General features: G+C 40.6%; 1 protein-coding gene across 5 annotated transcripts in view; it reads left to right on the top strand.

The window, feature by feature from the left end:
* The window catches only part of NFYC (nuclear transcription factor Y subunit gamma), a 76,215-nt gene that overhangs the window by 39,312 nt on the left and 21,403 nt on the right, over nucleotides 1–15,500 (top strand). For 3 of the 5 annotated variants that reach the window (XM_023727169.1, XM_023727168.1, XM_023727165.1), the window contains exons 1-2: nucleotides 6,532–7,197; nucleotides 14,022–14,093. In XM_023727169.1, the coding sequence (XP_023582937.1) occupies nucleotides 7,069–7,197; nucleotides 14,022–14,093 (201 nt within the window). In that variant the 5' untranslated portion in view covers nucleotides 6,532–7,068. Of the gene's footprint in view, nucleotides 1–6,531; nucleotides 7,198–14,021; nucleotides 14,094–15,500 lie in introns of those variants that run through there. The other 2 variants (XM_023727166.1, XM_023727167.1) reach the window with 1 other exon arrangement.

Raw genomic sequence — 15,500 nt, 5'->3', positions numbered from 1 at the left:
CCTTCACCTAAGATAATTCTTGTCTACTGTCTAGTTAGTGAATTCTCCTCTCCCTCCCTCCCCGCCCTGGTAACGATCAAAGAATGTTTTCTTCTGTGTTTCAAGCTTTTCTTGAGTTCTTATAATAGTGTTCTCATACAATATTTGTCCTTTTGCAACTGACCAATTTACTCAGCGTAATGCCTTCCAGATTCATCCATGTTTGGTCTAATTTTTAAAACCCCAGTGTAAACATTGGATCTGCTTTACGGGAAGTATTTTGAATAAAAGTACTTACCTTTTCCAGAAATTTGCGGTAACAATTTATGTTCTTCTAAGAGATATTAGAAGAATTAGTTACTAATTGTCTCTCTGCAAAGATGCTCGACAATCTTGCTCCAAATCCTTTCCTCTTTTTCCTCATGAGAGGATCTTGTGTCCCTGATGGGGAAAGAGTACCTTTGTCTTTTGAAGTCAGAAACTTAGAAAAAGAGGTTGCTGGATAGAAAAAACATAAAAGCTTTAACTCTAAATCTAAAGCTCAAATGGAACTTTGCTTGTAAATTCAACTTAATGTAAAGAAGAACACTCAGAGCTGTCCAAAGATGGAAAAGAATGCCAGGAGTGGGCCAGTTTCCCAGAACTAGAGAGGGATGCTTAAATTTACTCTGGATGACCACTTGGAGTGGGATCGAGGGGGTTGGGCAGAGGTTGAAGAGAAGTTGCAGGCATCTTACAGAGGAGTAGGCCTGAGTGGGTCTTGATGTCTTTTTTTTTTTTTTTTTTTTTCCAGTCCTAAACTTCTATGATACAGTGAAATATAAAGGACATTAGTTACTGACTTTTTTTGGCCATTATCCATTTGTGATTTTCCAATGCAGATGGCCCTCTCAAGTTAAAAACTTACCTTTAATACATTTTTCAGTTCCAGAAAGATTCGATAACTTTTATCTTGTACGCAATTCCCACTACAACAGTGTGTGGCTCTCAGCCAGCCAAAGACTCATTCAGATCTAGTGACTGCACAGATGTTTGGGGAACTAATCATGCCAACATATCGATAGTAGGGGCAACTCAAAGTTTAAAAACAGACTGTGCACAGAGACTTCTAAAAGTGCTTTCTTAGAGACTGGAGAAACCCCGAGAGTATGGCCCCCAGACACCCTTTTAGCTCAGTGTTGAAGTCACTTTCGAGATTCACCGTTCAGCCAGAGATTGGACAGCCCCATAAAACAAAATGGGACTAATGAGGCACAGCAGTCCAGGGACAAGGACTAGAAGGCAGAAGGGGGCAGGAAAGCTGGTGATAAGGGAGCCCAGGGTTGGGTAAGGACAGTGTTGACATGTAGTGGGGTTGTTAACCATTGTCATAGGGCAACATGTGTACTAACTGTTTAATGAGAAACTATTTTGTTCTGTAAACCATCTAAAGTGAGAATAGCAGCACAACTGGAAGAACGTAATCAATGTCACTGAACTGTGCATGTAGAAATTTTTGAAATGGTGTATCTTTGGCTATGTATAGTTTCACCAAAAAAAAAGGTCGAGAAGGGAGAGAGTTGACATGTCATGGGGTTGTTAACCAATGTCATAAAACAATATGTGTACTGACTGTTTAATGAGAAACTATTCTGTAAACCTTCACCTAAAGTACAATAAAAGGGAAAAAAATAATAAAAGTGCTTTCTTCAGTTGCACACCTCCGTACCGTTTGTGGAGGGAAATCAAAGAACAGCCAAAACTTACTGTCTAACCTTCTAAATCTCACAGACCTTTGCATTCCAAACTATACCTAGCTGTCATTAGCAATTGTACAAAGAATTCACACTGGCAAACGTCCATCCTCCTCTTTTGACCTTAGCGGTTTACATGGCAGATTTTACTACGGTCAGGCCTGTGCTTGGATTTATGCAGTGAAGGGTTAGATTCTTCTTAATTTTTTTAATAATTGTTTTCATTTTCAGAAAGATACCCCATTTAAAAAGGGTTAGATTGAGTCTTACTCTCGTCATTGTTATGAGTACCTTATAGGAAGCTATTAGTAAAAATAAATAATAAAATTTCTGTAGATTACCTTGATTTCTTTGTTTTCAATACATCTGAGAGGGGCCGTGTAGTGATTAGTGAAAATGTTACAAGGAAGCTGAGTTTTGAGGGAACCGCACTTGGTTATTTAGTACTCGAGATTTTATCTTGTCATGTCCAGTTTTGGTTCAACACTCTCCTGTTTAATCCCCTCCAGGAACTCCAAGATCATATTGCTTCTCAGGTATTTGGAGTTCCTTTTGATGTATGGAACTGCTTGTAGGCCTCCAGCATCAGAAATTGGCTCCAAATCTTTTCCCATTACATCATCATCCACTAATGCCATTACACCAGCTTGAAATCTGCTTTGAAGATTGTACTCTTGTTTTCCTTCCATGTCTTTCCTCTCATCATTTCCTTTAGAAGGAAAAAAAAACAGAACATCAGAGACCTCTAGGACAGTCCCAGGCAAACATGTAAGAGTGAATTAAACATCCTCAGAGTATAAAACGACATTTATCAGCCTTCATTCCACTCTGCTGATGGAGAGTGATCTGCCCAGCACGTACCCGCATGGACCCGGGAAAGCAGCAAGTTTGGTCATGTGACACTTGACTTTGGTACTTTTTTTTTTAGCCCCTCAGAATTAGGTCTTAATGACTTACATAACTCTTCTGCCAGCATGTTAAACCTTTTCATATAATTGCCCAAAATACAGATTTTAAGTTTCTCATTCTTCGTGTTTAATTAAACTGTTTTTTTGCATTTCAGTATTTGCTAGATAAGCATTTAAACCATCTGAAGCTCTTATTTTCCCCTGTAAATATTTTAAGACATTACAATATTATGTAACTGATAATAACTGATCTGGGGATCTTTATCCATCTTCTCCCTCCCCCCGTGACAAAGCAGTAGTTGACCACCTGCAAGTTCTAACTCTCTTCTCTGTGTCCAAATTTTAATTCCCCGTTGTTTTTAACTATCTTTAAAGCTCCCAGTTGCTGGCGTGTTGTGCTTTGTTCCTAGCAGCAAGGTTCAGGTTAGGAAAGAATTGTTGTAGTTTTTATTTTTTTTATTGTACTTTAGATGAAGGTTTACAGAACAAATAGTTTCTCATTAAGCAGTCAGTACACATATTGTTTTATGACGTTGGTTAACAACCCCACAACATGTCAACACTCTCCCTTCTCAACCTTGGAGGACCTTTTTTTTGGTGGAAATACACATAGCCAGAGTCACACCATTTCAAAAGTTTTTACACGTACAATTCAGTGATATTGATTACATTCTTCCAGTTGTACTGCTATTCTCACTATCCTTTTCCAAATTATTCCATCACCCTTATCTTCAACTCACTGTCCTCTAGGCTTCCCATCAAACCTTTTGAGTTGCTGTTGTCAATTTGATCTCAGATAGATAATTCTTTTTTTTTGGCACCTTAGATGAAGGTTTATAGAACAAATAGTTTCTCATTAAACAGTTAGTACACATACTGCCCTATGACAATGGTTAACAACCCCATGACATGTCAGCACTGTCCCTTCTCAACCTGGGTTCTCTATCACCAACTTTCCAGGTTAGGAAAGAATTGGGAAGTAGTTTGAGTACAGAGACTTCGTACCACCCGCTCAATTATTGGCCTATACTTTATTAGCCTGGCATTAGAAGGAATAATCATCATCTATCCCCCCCCCAAAAATGGGGCCACAGCATCTAAAACAAAAGCATAAACTTGACTCCTATTTTTTTACAAAGCTTTCAGTTCTCATTTCTGTGCAATATTTTTTTAAATTATGTGATTCCATTTATATGAAAATGTTCAGAATAGGCAAATCCATAGAGACAGAATGCAAATTAGTGATTGCCAGGTGCTGGCCGCGGGGCAGGGAATGGGGAGTGACTGATAATGGATATGGGGATTCCTTTTAGGGTGATGAAAAAGTTCTGGAACTAGATAGTGGTGATGGTTGTATAACATTGTGAATGTACTAAATGCTACTGGATTGTATACTTTATAATGATTAAATGTTAAATTTTATGTGTGTTTTACCACATTTAAAAAAAAAAAAATCGGACTGTCTCTCCCCTGCTTAAAACTTCATGGCTTCTCGCACTTCATTATGAACTCGAACACCCACTGTTGGCCTTTGCCCTTCCCTCTGACCTTACTTATCACCAGTCTCTCCCTCCCACGATGTTTCTGTAATTCTGGCCTCCTCTCAGTTTCTTATCAGTCCAGGCTCTTTCCCATCTTAGACCGTTTGCATGTGCTATTCCTTCTGCTTAGGTTTTCCCCTCTCTCTTCATGATTGGCTCTACCTTAGCTTTTAATATTTATTGGAACATCACCTCCTCAGAGAGGCCTTCTCCAACCATCCTACCTCATCTCTGTCCCCACATAATTCCTTGCTCATTTATTTCCTAATGCATATTGCAGTTTGTAATTTGGTCAACAACAACATGCCTCCCTACTAGAGAGTAAATTCAGTGAGTGGAGGCAGGACCTGTGTCTCGTTCACCTCCCTATGCTCAGTGCCTAGCACGTGATTGGCACTCAGAAACTATCTGTGAGTTAATGAAAGGTCACCCAGCTAGCAAGGAAGGGAAGGAGCCAGTAGTGAACCCAAGTGTTTGTTTTTTCTACTCTTCCATGTGATTCTGAACTCTGAAGCTGAAATTTGCACCGAGTCTCACAGAAGGGGCTCAGAGTTAGCCATGACCTTTTACTGTAGCCACATCGTCATACATGGGTACCCAAGCCTTGTGCAGATATTCTTGCATGGCTGTCACTGCTATTAGATGAATCATATTTGCTGGGAAAGAGCCTGTGGGTGCAGACAGTAGATGTAACTCTGGTAAATCCATACAGAGCCCCTGTGCTATCCCCAAGCCTAGAGTTCACCCACTTCTCTGCCCTTTTTTCTGCTTTCTCACATTCTCTTAGAGCCAGGGCCTGGCTTTTGCCATAGGAGGGGAAGTGGTCAACTGTAGCAGCAGAAAGCACTGCCCTGGAGGAACCAAAACCAACCTAGGCAGGCCCTCTCTCTTCCCACTGGGTAAAGCCAGAACAGGCCGCAGCTGTCTGGGCACGATCAGGACCAGACTCCACAGGCAGTGCTAAGTATTCCTCAAAATGCACTGTGAACACAAAAAGGCAGGAGCCCCAGAAAGCTTCTGGGATGATGACTGACATATACCGAAGCAAGCTGGTCATACTGCTTGGTAGGATATGTGGAAGACATGGGGGTGGTATAGGAATTCCCTTGTGTAAGAGAACTATGCTGGCATTTCCCAAACAAGTCCTTCGTCTGCGGCAGGGTTCTTGATCTTTTTTGTAACACGAGTCCTTTGACATCTAGTGAAGCCTCTGGACCTCTTCTCAGAGTAATGTTATTGTGTATTTTTCCTTTTTCTAAATTTTATTTATTTTGTTGTTGTTAATGAGAATATATAGCAAAACACATACCAATTCAGCAGTTCCTGCGTGTACTATTTAGTGACGTTGATTACATTCTTCGAGTTGTGCAACCATTTTCACCCTCCTTTGCTGAGTTGTTCCTCCGCCATTAACATAAACTCACTGCCCCCTAAGGTACCTGTCTAATCTTTTGAGTTGCTGTTGTCAGTTTGATCCCATATAGATAGTTCTTAACAGAGCATAATGCTCAAGGCAGACATTTTTTTACTGATTTGTTAGGTGCCCTCAAGTCGGTTCTAACTCATAGCGACTCTATAGGACAGAGTAGAACTGCCCCAGAGGGTTTCCAAGGAGCACCTGGTAGATTTGAACTGCTGACCTTTTGGTTAGCAGCTGAGCTGTTAACCACTATGCCACCTGGGCTCCAACCTTTTTTACTAGTTAGCTAAACTGTTGTTCAGCTTTAAGATGATTTCAGGGGATATTTTTCATTTAAGGTTTAGAGATTATCTCAGGGCAGTTTCAGGGGCTCATCTACCCTCCATGTCTCCAGAAAGTCTAGAGTCCATGAGAATTTGAAATTCTATTCTGCGTTTTCCCCCTTTTGATCAGGATTCTTCTATGGAGTCTTTTGTCAGAAATGTTCAGTAATGGTAGTTGGGCACTCTCCAGTTCTTCTGGTCTCATGGCAAAGGAGGCAGTTGTTCATGGAGGCAATTAACCACACATTCCATATCCTCTTCCTATTCCTAACTCTCCTTCCTCTGTTGCTCCAAGTGAATAGAGACCAATTCTGCTTTGGATGGCTGTTTGCAAGCTTTTAAGACTCCAAGCACAACACAGTGAGGTAAGAGGTAGAACAGAAGCATTAAACAAACCCATTACTAGTCCGGTTAACTGGAATGTCCCATGAAACCATGACCCTAAACCTCCAAACGAAGGAACCAAATCCCATCAGGTGTTTGCAGCAACTTTTTGTCATAGTTATAAATATGTCTATCACACAACTTTTGCCAAATCAACTTTTTATAGGTGTACAACGTATTGACAGCAATTACAATAATTGGCTGTACAGCCCTACCCTTAATCAGTGTGATTTTTCCATCACCGTTAACCTTTTTCCCTCTCCCTCCTCCCTTCTGCCCCTGTAACCACTAATAAACTTCGGTCTGTATACATTTGCCTCTTACCATCTTTTAATATAAGTGAGATCTGTACAGTATTAATTGGAGACCCTTAATGTATCTGCTGTCGACTATGGCATAGAGTGTGAGAAGCTATTGGGAACTTGAAAAAGCTTTGGAGGGGAATGGCATTGAAAGTTATGGACTAGACTAGGACAGCCAAGTGCCTTTTTCCTCTCAGATAAGAAACTGAAAGCCCTAGAAGCACATTAGGATTTCAACTTGAGATTTTTTAGTTGATGTTTCTTGGTAGTCTCTGTAGTATAAGCTGGGAAGAAGGGAAAACTTTCCTGTGTATATTTTTGCTGAGATTTAAATCTGTGCTAAAAATCCCTTTAGCAAAATTGTAATACCTTCTCAGACTGAAAACTTGAAGGAATTAGTGGAAACATCCACAAAAAAAGATACGAATAACTAACCTGGATAGAAGGTCTGGCTTTACTATTTTAATATATCTCATGTATGTGTTTGTTCTCAGTTGTCAAAATGTCCACAGAAGGAGGATTTGGTGGCACCAGCAGCAGTGATGCTCAGCAAAGCCTACAGTCCTTCTGGCCTCGTGTCATGGAAGAAATCCGGAATTTAACAGTGGTAAGAAAGAATGGGAAGCTTTTGTGGGAAACTTTTAAGAAGAAAGGAGAGAGCTATAGGATGATTAGCCAAAACTTAGACTAAAACATTTTTAATCTCAAGCATGTTTACAAAACTATAGTTTGTTCCTGACCTCTGGGTGGGAAAATTAAAGTAATACAATTTACCTTAGGTGAGGTAACTAGTGATTTTGCTCAGGCGTGTGTGTGTGGTGGATGATGCTTTGACTTGCAGGTAGTTTAATATGAGACCTATCTTTCAGGGGATACAGAAAAGCAAAAATCTCACCTCCTTCAGTAGCTATACCTCATTTTTTAGGCCTGATTTGATAGTCTTGCCAAATTTCTAGAACGTGGTGAAAATTGTTGGTCAGTTTATTCAACAACAAATCTGTTGTGAGCCAGGCGCTCTTTCTAGGTGTTAAAAAATACACTTAGATCCGGGTTTCTCAACAGTAGCACTGCACTATTGACATTTTGGGCCAGATAATTCTTTGTTTTGAGGAGCTGTTCTGTGTGTTGTAGGATGTTTAGCGGCATCGTTGGTCTCTACCCACTGGATGCCAGTAGCGTGTCTCCCCCAGTTACGACAACCAAAAATGTCTCCAGACATTGCCGAATGTTCTCTTGAGGGCAAACTCTCCCTCTGTTGAGAACCACTGACTTAGAAGAATCAGATATGACCCTGGCCCTTAAGGAGCTTACAGTTTAGTAATTACAATGAGACAGAGTTGTTTAGTCAACAAGTATTTACTAAATGCTGCTGGATCAGGCACAGTGATGAGTCCTGAAGCAGTAAAGTCAAAGTGCTGTGGGAGCACAGAGGAAATGATGCTTGGTTCTCCCTGGTGGAGTTCGGGCTTAACACAGAGGGACATTTTTGTTGGGTCTTGAAATATGAGTAAGCATTCACCAGATGCAAAGGATGGGAGAGTGTATCTCAGGCAGAAAGAAGGGCATTTGTAAAGGCATGGGGACCCAGAGGAGAGGGCCTGTGTTAGAGGAACAGCAAGAAGTTCAGAGCAGCTGGAAGTTACCCTGTGTGGTGGCGGTTGGAGTAGGAGTAAAGTGTGAATGAGAGTGGTAACAGGAAGTGACACAGGTTATATTGGAATATTTCCAGACAGTAATGTCACATCCTTATGAAGAATGTTCTGTTTGGTGTCATTTTAGCAAATATTGAAGGATGTGTCATTCCTGCCCTATAGGTATTACCATCCTGGCAGAGCGGACACTGGGTTCCTACCTAATATACAACTAATGTCACAATTCCTTAAGTGTAGTGGCCTTTAACATGTGACATACAAGGTCAATTTAGTCATTTACTCAACAAATACTATACACCAACTGTGTCTGTACTGTGTACTGTGGATCCAGCAGTGAGCCAGACAGACAAGATCGTTGCACTCCTGGAACATATATTCTGGTGGAGGAGACAGACAATAAACAAGTAATGAGTGAATGAAATAAACAGAAAATGCCCAGTGATTTCAGGGGTAAAAACACTAATTCGTTCTGGATGTACCAGTGGGTCATGTTTGTTTATGTGGGGATTTTCAGCAGTTGAACTTGACTTGGCCTTTCTCAGACTGTCATCTGTTCAGAGGTAGATTTCCAGTGAAAAGTCATTGTTTCTCTTCTGCAGTTTAAAGGTGGTAGTTACCTGCATTGTCTCAGATATAAAAGAGAAGGTAGGAAAAAATGAAATTGTAAAGTCAGAAGTGGGGTGTTTTGTTCATATTTTGGGGGGATAATCTCATGGTTAAGTGTATCAGGTTTTCGTTTTAGTGCTGGGACCAGGTGCCTCCTGGAGTGGGGTGAAACTAGGCCAATGTAACAAGCCTGCACTTCACCGTGAGCCCAGAAACAGAAATCCAGGATCAGGCAAGTAGCCAGATAAGCTCTGGAGGTTCAAGCTCAGCACTCAACTTTTCTTTGTTTTGTTGGGCTTTGATTTTTAAAATACTTGGTTTACTTTTCAAGTTTGGTGGCCAACAGAGCAGGTTGGTGGTGTTGACCAAATTTCAGCACCTAGACATCTTATCTATCCAAGGTTATAAGAGGATTACTTTGAGGGGTTCAGGTTTTTGTGAGTGAAGAGAAAGAAGAGCAAGGAGGAAAACTGTCTTTAACCACTCTTCTTTTGATGACTAACTGAAATTTTTTTTCTGTGTACTCTTGAAAAAGGCCCCTAGACCTTTACCATGGTATCTCTTTTATATTGAATGTTTAGAACAGTGTCTGGCCTATAGTAGGTGCTCAGTAAATATTTGAATGAGTCAGACTCCTCCTCTACTTCAGATTCAGTGCAAAGCAACATCAGTGTCAGCTTTGAGTGAGACTGCAGTCCGGAAGAGCCTGCATGACTTTTCCTTCGGTTAGACTCTTTCTTTTCCACTCCACGCAGGATCCTTTGACCACAGTACATGAAGGCATCTGCTTCTCTGACGCACTTCTGCCTGTGTAATGGGGTAGCCAGACATCTTAGCATTCAGTCTGTGCCGTTTTATACTCAGCAGCACTTACAACCAGACTTCTTCAGATATATCAGAGCCTCCTAGGTTGACACCTCAAAATGTCTTAACAGATTTTCAAAAAATCCGTTATGTTTAAACTCTGCAAGCATAGATGAAACTGATGAGAATATTCATAAGGTGTTGTGGTCTCTAAGACTAGGACACAGTTGTTCCAAAACAAATAAGAGACGTTCGCTGGGTAATATACACCATGATGTATTGGAAACACTGGCCCAGTCATTTTGGTCTGAATCTGGTGATAGCAGTTTATCTTTCATCTCAGCTTGGCCATCACACTCTGCTCACTCTTTCAAGCTCTGTAATTGTCCATAAACATAGCTGGTGTTCAGCTGGGATTCAAGTTGGTTAAAAACCATACCAAAATGATTGTATACCAGAGTGATTGTGAAAATACCATGTTTCTTCTCAGCAGAACTCTGGGAACAATAATTAACAGACTTCTTGGCATTGAATTTTACCCCTCTGGACCTCTTTGAAAGTGGAGAAGAGAAAGCTAACTTTGTCTTTTTTGTTGGGGGAGAAGGGAGCTGAATCTTGAAAAGAAATATCTAATTCTCCCCTAACTATTCCCGGCATCCTATTCAGCCTTGAATTAGCTGTAATTTAATGCCTACGTCACTTTCTTTTAAATGCCAGTTTCATCTTTTTATTTCTTAGTGCCTCTAGATTGGACATTGACATTTCTAACTTTACGGTCAAATCAGATAACCATTTAAACAAGAGCTCAGTGGTGGAGGCTGGTGGACCATTACAAAATATGCCATTAGCCCTTCCTTTAGAGCAGTGCTTCTCAAATTTTATTGTCTGTATGACCCATATAAGAATCTTGTTAAAATGTAGATTCTGATTTAGGTGGTTTGGGGTGGAGCCTGAGATTCTGCATTTCTGTTTAGTTCCCAGGTGATGCCAGTGCAGGTGTTAGTACCTCACTGTGAATCTCAGAGTTTTAAAGCAGTGGTTCTTAAACATCACTATGGATCATGGGCACCTAGAGGGTTTTTAAAAGCATGATACCCGGACCCCACCCCCTAGAGTTCCTGGTTCAGTTGGTACTGGTAGAGCCCAGGCATCTTATTTTTCTAAGGCTCTTCCAGGTGATTTTAATGTGCAGCAAAGGCTGAGAATCACTGCTTTTGAGAGGGTTAAAATCTTGACTTTGCAGAAGTACCTGACTGGGTAGGCCTGGAAAAGATTTCTCATCACTATTTGAAACTCCGGATGTTCTTTAGCACAGCCAAGACCCATTGACTTTTCTTTGGCTCCAAACTCTCATCGAGTAAATCCAGACTTTGCGATACTTGGCAATTTCAGATGTCAGCAGTTTTAATGTAGTTCTTTGGTTATGGTCAGGGGCATGAGAATGTTCTGAGAGAGAATCTGCTTTCCACCTTGCTGATATCACTTGCAAAAGTAGAAAGAAAGAGTCAGTGTGGGTCAGTTGTTCTTCCATTTGGATCAGCTTCAGGAGGAGGGATTAAGTATTATTCACATAGTTAGACATAAGTTGCGTTGTTGCCAATGACTTAGGGAGCATTTTAATGGACCTTAATCTGCTGATAGTGGAGGGGCTCTCAACAACATTATCACAAAGCCTGCATGTGAAAAGTAGGATGAGATGATAGAAAACTGGCTATTGTCAGCAGTGATGCGCGCCCCCGCCCCCTCAGTACACACATGTCTAAAGATCTACTTTTCATAAACTTTCCCTTCAGATCTCCAGGTTTGGGGCTCATGAAAAGTAGTTTCTCACAAAAGAAAAGGTTAAGGCTGGGGTACTTAGAACAGAGCTTCTTTGTAAATCACTGCCTCATTTTATACCTCTCCAAGGTGAGAAGGATATAATCTCTTTATCCTTGACCCTTTTTTGTTGCTTTTGATTAAAGAATAGTCTCAGAACTTCTAAAATTATCTTTTACTCTTTCAAGTTGGGGAATGAGGTCCTTTTTATCAGTTTTGAGCTTTAGTTAAGTAATCTTGGAACAATCTGTGGAAATTATATTAAACAACCAAGCCAAATGATGAGGGCATACATGTAAGAGAGCTAAATCTTTGGTCATAATCTTGTGCTGCGTGTATCATCCTGGGAGGCCTTCCAAAGAAATATCATCTCTGACATTTTCTTTGGCATTTCTGTGTAGAATCTCTTTGATATGCCACACAAGTAGGAAGACCAATCATTGCTTTTTGTGTTTAAACTTTTTTTTTAATCCCTTCAGGATCTGGCCCCAGTGTGGCATCCTTTCCTGCTGCTCGCCCATACGTACTCTGTACCCAGGTCATACGTCTAACACTTAAATAGGCTGTGTTCTTTGTGTCTCCGTTTTCTGTGCATGCTCTTCCCTCTATCTGAATAATGCTCTCATGCTTTTTCCAACAAGCAAATTTTCATCAGCCCTTAGACACGATTCAGGTGTTGGCCTGTCTATGGAACATTTCTGTGCCCCTCTCCCTCTCCAGTCCTCCATCACCAGCTGGTCGTTCTCTTTTTTGTGTCCGTCTGGGATTTTACACCCTCCTCTAGTATAGGGTAGAGGATTATAATGTTTTTATGTGACTGTCTTTCATAATTAAACTGTAAGCTATTCAAAGGTAAGAATCCATTCGTCTTTGTATCTTTTATATAGTGGGTACATTAGTTGAGTTGCATGAATGAATAAAGAAAGAAAGGAAGAGAGGAGATAAGAACAGAAACAATGTGCCTTGCTGTCTACTCCTGGTGAAATTTTTAAAAACTGGACTTTTAAGCCTCTGCCACTCCAGGCTTAGTTATAGAGGCTTCATGGAAAATGTTGATACCTAATTTGGAAATGGAAAAGATGAAAAACTGGTGTTTCAAGTTTGTGGAGCTGAGTTGTAGCCAAGCAACTTGTTGGATTTGCATGGAGAAATCAGATGTCTTGGGTGTTCATTTTATCCTGATAGTGCTCTTCCTTTGTAATAAATGAATTGTGGGAAGACTGGTGATGCTCTTCCCAAACGCCACCACTCCTTTCTTTGACATATAGTCGAGGTTTTCTTTGGGTCTTGGAAAAGAAAGTTCACTTACGCATGTTAATTACACCGAATCTCAAATAATAGCTGCTCCTTCCATAATGCGATGATGCAAATTCCCAGGTGAGCATTATTGAGTTTGGTGAGTCACATTTCAGACCACTTATAGAATCAATCATTTGACACCTAGTCCCAGTAGAGAATATGCTGATTTTAGCTAATTTCTGCTTTGCACCTTCTTCATTGCAGCTCTGAAATGCACAATTTTTCTTGTTTCTAGAATTGCATCCATCATCGGCATGTGTTTAAATACCAATAGTTTCAAAACAAAAAAGGGCTTAAATTGCAAATAACTGAGTAGTGCTGGTCAAAAAGCCCTTTCCTAAATTTCATCCACAGTAAAATGTGGTTCCCCCAACCCCAGTCCTGTTTGTTAAGGAAAAAAAATAGGAGGACTGTTCCTAAAAGGCAGCTGGTAAATTCGCCCCCACCCTTTTCCATGCCCCGTCCTCCCAATGCAAAATTTGGAGACAAGGCCTCTGCTTCTGTGATGGGAAAGGAGCCTTCCCGTTCTGTTGTCAGGTTAGTGCAGAGGTCAGAAATGGGCGGTATTGCACTAGCTGAAGAGAACTGTGGATCCCTGCAAGCAGGTGCTGCTGTCGCTTACCTTTGTAGCTCTCAAATAGAAGAAAGAACTAGCAGTTTAGAGGAGTACCACAGAGGCAGAAATCTAATTTTAATCAGCATATTGCAGACTGGTGAACTTTCTTGGGAGGAAAAAAGGCATTCATAAATCACCTCTATATCATGCTGAGGCAAACCTGATATTATTTGGGGCTACCTGGATGGCACTGATGGTTAAGTGCTTGACTACTAGCCAAAAGGTTGGCCGTTTGAACCCACCCAGAGGCTCCTTGGAAGACAGGCCTGGCCCAGGATCTGCTTCTGAAAGGTCACAGCCTTAAAAACCCTATGGAGCAGTTTTACTCTGCACATGAGGCGTTGCCATGAGTCTGAATCAACTTGACGACAACTAACAGCAGCCTTTCATGAGGGTACTATTGGAAGCCATCATAAATTTGTCCTAAAACCCTTTAATTGCTTGAAGCTCTGCGTGGATTAAGCACAGAATTTTGCTCTGGAGCTTGTATTCTCTGCATTTCATCTGTACCTCCTCTCCTGCCATATTTCCTGACAGAAGGGACTGAGCCAGTCAGAATGTTTTCTGATGCCTGGCATGCTCTGCCACTTAGTTGATTGTCCTTTACATTTACACACCTCTTGTTGCTCATTTCAGAAAGATTTCCGAGTACAGGAACTCCCACTGGCTCGTATTAAGAAAATTATGAAACTGGATGAAGATGTGAAGGTGAATTCATATTCATTTTTATTATTCATATTGAAGCTAAAATGGGTAGGTCATTATTAAGTTCCCTAGAGCTCAAGGTTTAATTTTTTAATGAAAATATTTTTATCGTCATTGCTTTTGTATTTGGTTCCTATGTGAAAATGTTAAATGAGCTGAAATTGAACAGTTTTAATTATTATATGGTGCTTCTTTGAAAATTAGGGATATCCTGGGTTTTTTCCAGATGCTGAAATGATGCTGAGTATTTGTTTTTGAAATCAGGTGGTACTACCCAATTCCTTTCACAGTGTACAGTAAACGTAATATCAAATCAACGGGACAGTGCTATCATCTTAGCATCTTATTACAATCCCTAGTTTGTTGATCCAAGCTCTAAGAAATCTTTGATAATGATATACACCTGTTCTGTCCTTTTGATCTGTGAGCTTGTTTCACTTGAGTTATACTTGGGAGAAGGTTAACTTCAGGGTAGCCATTTCTGTATTCCTGGGAGTCCACCTCCCATTGGGACTCTTGCTCCTTACCACTCAAAATAATAGTCACTTGTATTTGTACAGGAGGTTAATAGTTCACAGGAATTTTCCCTTTTACTGGCTCATTTCCTGCTCACAGTAACCCTGTGAGATTTGATCTGAAAAGAATTATTAGTTCCATTTTACAGATATGGAAAAAGACACAAAGAAGTTAAGTGACTCACCTAAAGTGGTAGAACCAAGATCCCAATTCTCCTTATCTTTCACTTCTTTCCGTGGCTCTGTCTTGCACAGATCACCTTACCAGGGGTTCAGAGCCTTGTTGACCAAGAGCTTGCACTTTGCAGTCAGACAGCAGGGCAGCTTACATTGCTTGAGCAGTTACTACATGCCAGGCCCCCTGCTGGGTGCTTTTACACATGCCATCTCATTTGCTTCCCACACCAACGCTGGAAGATTATCTTTTTTTCATTATGTGAAAATAAAGCTCAGAAAGGATGGGAAGCTTTAGATTTTACCTAAATCCATTGGCTCCTAAACTCATTATCTTTCGTCACATTGTCTCTCTCCCTTGGATTAGAACCTAACCTTGCCACTTACTGGCTCATTGGCCATGGGCAAGTCACTTCATCTCTCCTAAACCCTTGTTTCTTTCTTTGTTTCTTTAAATCATAGATTTACTTTTTTTTAATTTTTACCACACTGTCTTAACTAATGTAGTTTTATTTAAAAAAAAAAAACAAACCTGTTGCCATCGAGTTGATTCTGACTCATAGCAACCCTATAGGACAGAGTAGAACTGCCCCATCCAGTTTCCAGGGAGCACCTGGTGGATTCGAACTGCTGACCTTTTGGTTAGCAGCCATAGCTCTTAACCATTACACCACTAGGGTTTTCAGTGTAGTTTTATAGTAAGTCCTTTTTTTTTTTTTTT

This window comes from Trichechus manatus, unplaced genomic scaffold (genome assembly GCF_000243295.1).
Source record: "Trichechus manatus latirostris isolate Lorelei unplaced genomic scaffold, TriManLat1.0 scaffold00015, whole genome shotgun sequence".
NCBI classification, from domain to species: Eukaryota; Metazoa; Chordata; class Mammalia; order Sirenia; family Trichechidae; genus Trichechus; species Trichechus manatus.
Note: the sequence above shows the minus strand (reverse complement) of the source record. Positions and strands in the feature narration are given on the sequence as shown.